At 42.1% G+C, this 5,815-nt stretch overlaps 1 protein-coding gene across 1 annotated transcript; it reads right to left on the bottom strand.

Moving 5' to 3' along the window:
- Positions 1-1,174: 1,174 nt before the first annotated feature.
- CTSL (cathepsin L) lies at positions 1,175-5,495 on the bottom strand. The gene is made up of 6 exons (XM_009885837.1): positions 5,375-5,495; positions 5,138-5,293; positions 4,568-4,792; positions 2,863-3,031; positions 2,408-2,525; positions 1,175-1,593 (listed from the first exon to the last, which is right to left on the bottom strand). Exons 1-6 carry the CDS (start codon positions 5,450-5,452, stop codon positions 1,494-1,496), a joined length of 846 nt encoding a protein of 281 aa, XP_009884139.1. The 5' UTR covers positions 5,453-5,495; the 3' UTR covers positions 1,175-1,493.
- Between the last annotated feature and the right edge of the window lie 320 nt (positions 5,496-5,815).

Below are 5,815 nucleotides of genomic sequence, written 5' to 3' on the forward strand. Positions count from 1 at the left end.
TTGAAAAAATTCATCTATAAGCAGCATGTGGACAGACACACAACTGAACAGGAGTTGGGTTTTGATAATTCTAGATACCTCATCTCATTTTTCTTTAAAAAAGTGTTTATGAAATGTAAGTTTAAGACTTATTTTATCTACAAGCTTCCAAAACTTGTAGTCCAAGTGTTCCCTTTATGCATGGCTATTGGACTGAGGAAAGATACTGCACATAAAAACCTATTGGTCCATAAACTCTGAACTGGTGCTAGTTAAGCTGCAGAACTAGCCTCCTTCCCCTCCAGCCCAAATGCAAGAGTGGGTGAGTCAGCACCCAAAAAAAAACAAGGCAAGTGTTCACCCCCAGCTGTTTTTGGTACTGGTAATTCATCCTCCTCTGCAGAAACTACCAGTACCCAAACCACATCTAAACAACAGTATATAACAGCTAGTAATGACGCTTCAGCAGCACAGATACCTGCAGAGGAGAAAAATCCTCTCAGAAGAGGAGGTACAGGGCACAGGGTAAGTCACCACAGTGCAGTCAGCCATCAAGTATCCAGGGACTAACACAGTGGCCCAACTTCACTTTCTATAGGAACAGCATTCCTTCCCATCACTACCCCCCCCCTCCCCATTCTTTCACCTTAGACTACTAAGAGTAGTACATAGCTCTGGACACACGCTTTCTCTGTGAACAGCCCATGTGCTTTAGATGTTCCAGCTATTTCCTATAATGATCAAAAGGTGACATCTGCCCTAACTACAGAAACATGGTACTTTGAGGTGCCACAAGAAAACATTGACAGTATAATGCAGGACATGAAAAGACTGAAGATCTTTGTTTAGAAGTACAAAGAACAAGAGATGGTAGCGCCTCTGGGTCACAGGACTAAGCCAAAATTCACCTACAGCCACATTCTGGGCAGTAAGTCTTTTCAAAGAATGAGGGTCAGATTTTCAGTCACTTCTACTTTAGTTGATAAAGACATTTTTCTGCTTCCCACTTTAAATAAGTTGTCTCACAAATACTACTCTCCATTTTATAACAGCTGTTAGCCATTACCAGATAGGCTTGCATCTTAGTAACTGATGAAGAGAGGCATGCGTATAGGCTTCAGATAGTAATATGATTTACCATGCCCATTTAATGAAAGTCCAAGTGGAAAAAAGCAAAGACCAAAAAGCCAAGTCATCTGTACACACTGGAATTTAAGTGTTTATTTAAAAAGTAAACCTTTAGGCACATTGCAATTTTAGAAAAAGGAAAAAATACAAAGAATAATCTATTAGATTAAGCAGTCAAAAGCCAGCAATATTACAAGCTGTTTACATACCAACATTTACATTAATTTAAAACAAGTGGCATATCACCAACACATAAAATGTACTTCAAAAGTTTAAAAAAAAAAAATCAAGTTGACTTTTGAAGGATAGAGTTTACCGCATGTGTGAACATGGGTTTGGTCATTCAGTTTAAATCCCCTCTTGCACTGAAATGTTCAGTCTTCAAATTATACAAGTGGATAGCTAGCAGCTGTTGCTATTCCACAGTGGTTCTTCCTGTCCTTGGCCATGTAGATATATCCTTTGTCACCCCACTTCTCACCCCAGCTGAAAATAGAAGTAAGGGTTTGTTTTCACATTCAGAAAAGACTTATTTCCCTCTTCCCCATAAGTGTTTAAATTGAAGATTGCTGCCTCCCACATTTGTGGAGGGGAAAAAAAAAAATCAAGACAGCTGCAGCAAAACTAAAGTGCTTTCTAGCAGTTAAACTGTTACAGAAGAGGCACCCCAAGTTTACAGAAATAAAAGGTGCAGCCATATTCTCTCTAGGTGGAGACCTTAACCTCCAGTTCTGGATTACAGGTGCCTAAAGCTCAGACACCACTTCCAGCCAGCTTTAAGGGAGGACCAAGACTGTAAGCACCATTTGAGGGTGGTGCCCCAGTAATGCTGAGAACTTGAGACAAGCTCATGTGATGTGTCCTCTGGCATTTACTGTTTTTACTTCAACCTAGGAGGTAACTTGATCTTTAAAGTTCAATCATTATTTCACACAAGTGAACAGTAGTCTGCTTCCAAAAAAAAAAATAAAAATCCATTACAACCCCACAGCCTGGTTTCCTCCTGCTCCACCACTTTAACATCTACTAGCTTCATGGGCTGTTCCAGTAGTGAACTCCCTTAAATTTAACTTAAAAAAAACCAGACGAATGAGTTCGGTGCTTTGAGCCTACTTTATTAGGCTGCCAGCAGCATGAGGTTAGCTTTAGTCATACAACAGTTTGAGAACTGTCTCCAGATTTTACACACACAGATTTTTTTTTTTTATTACTGTTGTCTCCTCACCCCCCCACTACAACTGACAAGCTACCTTCTCTTCTCCCCTACCCTTGAAGGGCACAAGGCACAGAGAGATCTTACCTGTTTTTAACAATCCAGTATTTCTTTCCATCCACATCTTCTCCCTCAAAGCCATAACCTACAACCAGAACACCATGGTCCAGGTCTTCACTGCTGCAGTCTGGTTCATAGTAGATACCTGCAGAGGCATAAGTTCACACATGAACAAGCTCATCTGCAGAAAATCCTTCTCCCTCAACCAGAAGCTTTGTGTATTTCAAATTAAATGTTGCACAGCTTCTCAAGAGTCAGAGAAAGGAGTCATAAGTGAAGTATATCACAGCAGAAACCAAGGGACAAGTACACTCATATGCAAGAGAAGTACAAAGTGTGGAGCACCTAGACTAGAATCAAAAGGACTCCTGATTATGTCACAAGATCATAGTTTTGGTTTTTTTCACCTATTAAACTGAAGGGTAATGAATACTAAGTATTCAAAAGAGTTCTCTGCATGCAAGTTGCTAATAAATCCCCACCTGACTGATAGAACTGGAAGGAAGAATGGCCTGCATCAATAGCAACAGACACTGGACCCACAGCTGCCACTGCTTTCATGAGAGCTCTTTCATGTCCTTGAGGGATGTCAACAAAGCCAGTGTCATTAGCAGCATTGTACTCTGCCTTGTAGCGACAGTCTTCATCATCCTAAATAAAGAAAGCCCTAGTTATTACATAGTTCTCCACTTAACAGACAGGTAAGCACAGGAACCACCAAACATTCTGTGACTTTGCTACAGTGAAAACAAGGGACTGAAGAGAATCCAATTGCTTCAGCAGTACTTTGAAAGAAGAGCAGAGGGAGAACACAAAAGCTGCTTTTCAGTTTCTCAAAGATACAGAAAAAGCAAAGGACAGCGGGACCCAAAAGGAAACCTTCACTGGGATGCAAAGGACCATCACATCCTGGAACCCTGCCTTCTTTGGTGGGCAGGCCAAATCTCTTTTCAGGGAGGAAAGAAGCCCAGAATGCATTAATGGAATGGAAGAGATCCAAGTATTCATTAATTACAAAGCAATCCAGAAACTACTCACTGAGCAAGCACTTAAAATCCACAATTTTAGTCTGTCATATTGACAAACTGTACAGAATAATTCGGAAGTTAGTAATTTGTATTATACGACCTTACATACAGCACTCATGTATTTTGTGCTGCTTCACTTTTTTTCCCACAATGAAGTCTGAACTATTGATGCCACAGGCATTTATCTCAGGAGAGGGGCACAGTTTGGAAGTCAGGCCATATTAAATTGAAACAGACTGAAGTAAGCACATCTCTCCCTTACCTATGTGGCAAGATTAGTACTTAAGTTGCCTTCCCCAACTAAAGGAAAGGAGTACATCTCAGTTGCTTACGTTTTGTATTGAGCAAGTTAGGCACCTCCTATAACCAACTATGGTCCCTGGAAGAGCCAAGATTAGGAAACAAATTGAGACTACAGGGATGCAGGAACCCAAACCCAAAGGCTTCTATGTTGCTTGCAACAAACGGCATTGTTATTGCCCATTCAGTGAACACAATACAAGCTGCAAGGAAAGATACTCTATAGTGAGCAGAACTCCAAGGGGTGAAAAGCCCAAATCGTAGGCTCTCAAATGATACCACAATTTACTTCTGCTCTTTTGTCCTCTCACACCTGTTTCACTTTTGGTAGATCATTAGAGGTATTTTAGAAATCTGCCTGTCACCTGCATTTATGCAGATTTAGTCCAGAAGTAGAACTTAAGGCATTGCCAACAACTACTGTTAAAAGAGAAATCACAGTAGCTGCAAGAATTAGCTGTCTATGGGTAGCAACTGCCTCATAGCTCAGTTATGAGAAGTTGAATTGCACCTCTACGACTAAGTAGCACTGTTGACAAGGGCTGGGTCCTGGTTTGGTATGTCAACCAAGATAAGGCATGACGTCCGATAGGAAGGCAGCAATGAGGGGGAGGAATAAGAGTATTTGTTCTAGTTTTTTCAACTGGTCTGGTAAGATTTTGACCTCAAAGTCCAGCGCAGTGTGTGACTCCTTACTGGGGCTAGCAGTCATTCTAGTTTTCTTAGGAAAGATGCAACAGGAAGAATAGATATACTGATTACTACGTAGGTATTTTCCTTTCTAGGTACGAGTTTCCCAACACAGTTTGTCCACACAAAAGACTGATACCTGCAATACAAGCTCAGCTATTGCACTTACCTTTGCAGTGTATGGGTAGGATTCCTCTGAATCAATTCCCCCATTATCCTGCACATACTGGAAAGCCTGGTCCATGAGACCGCCATTGCAGCCTTGATTCCCTTCAGGGCGAGAGCAGTCCACCAGATTCTGTTCACTCAGCGAAACAAGTTTGCCAGTTTTTCTGAAGTGCTGCCCTTCAAGAGCTCCTGTTGTGCTGAAGGCCCAGCAAGAGCCACACTGACCCTGAAGCAAGAAATGAAATCACAAGTTACAAATCCAGACAGATTAGGCAATTATAGTTCCCTTACCACTGATCTAAACATGAAAAATGCAAATGCCACAAGACCAACTTCAGTTTCGCACTCCTAGCATGTACAAGTAAAGATATTACAGACTTTTGAGTTCTTGGAGGTTTAGTATAGAACTCCTTAAAGGGGTGCAGCAACTTTATCAAAATGGCACTTAATTTATTAAGCTTGCAGTAGGCTTCATTAAACAAGTCCACAGTCTTTTTCGTCTATTGAAGTTGAGGTAGCATCCAGGAAACTGGACCTGTAACTGGTTAGAGATTCCACCATGAGAGAATACCTGATCTTTAACTGGAGTTACATATCCCTTCTCTCTCCAGTCTACTGATCGTGGCGCTTCCAGGAAGCTGGGCTCAAGAAACTGGGATCCTCTGTATCTCCTTTCTGACTTCTTGTGTGCATAGCCATTCATCAGCTGCCTGAACTCCTCATTCGTCTGAAGAAAATTCAGGACATGCAGTCACCATCTATGACACACCGCTGTTCAGAACTGTATGTTTCATGCCTCTATACATACCATGTCACCAAACTGATTCATCCCCAACTTGTAGCTGTGTTTTCCTAAGGTGTGATCCAGATTATGGAGTTCAATCATCTTCAGATTCTTCTCCCACACCAGTCTCCGCCAGCCCTCCTCTCTCTGAGGGGCCAGAAAACAACATGCTTCAAGGAGGCAGTTCAAGCAAAGTTCACTTGCACAATAACAATAACATGCGGTGTTATGGCCTGTGTATGCGGGGGGAGATGTAAACTACTGGAATGGGAAGTCCCAACGCTGTTTAAGAGATGGGCTTTTTGCCACCCTGGTAACAAAAACAAGGAGCACAGCACAGCCGACACGCAAACAGAGGGAAGGGACCTAGGACGAAGGGGATGATCCCTCCCAAGCGCAGACCGCACACAGACAGCGCTAAAACAAAGCAGACATGACTCAGCTGGCAGGGCCCGGCCCGGCCCA

This window comes from Charadrius vociferus, unplaced genomic scaffold (genome assembly GCF_000708025.1).
Source record: "Charadrius vociferus isolate BGI_N301 unplaced genomic scaffold, ASM70802v2 scaffold235, whole genome shotgun sequence".
NCBI lineage: Eukaryota > Metazoa > Chordata > Aves > Charadriiformes > Charadriidae > Charadrius > Charadrius vociferus.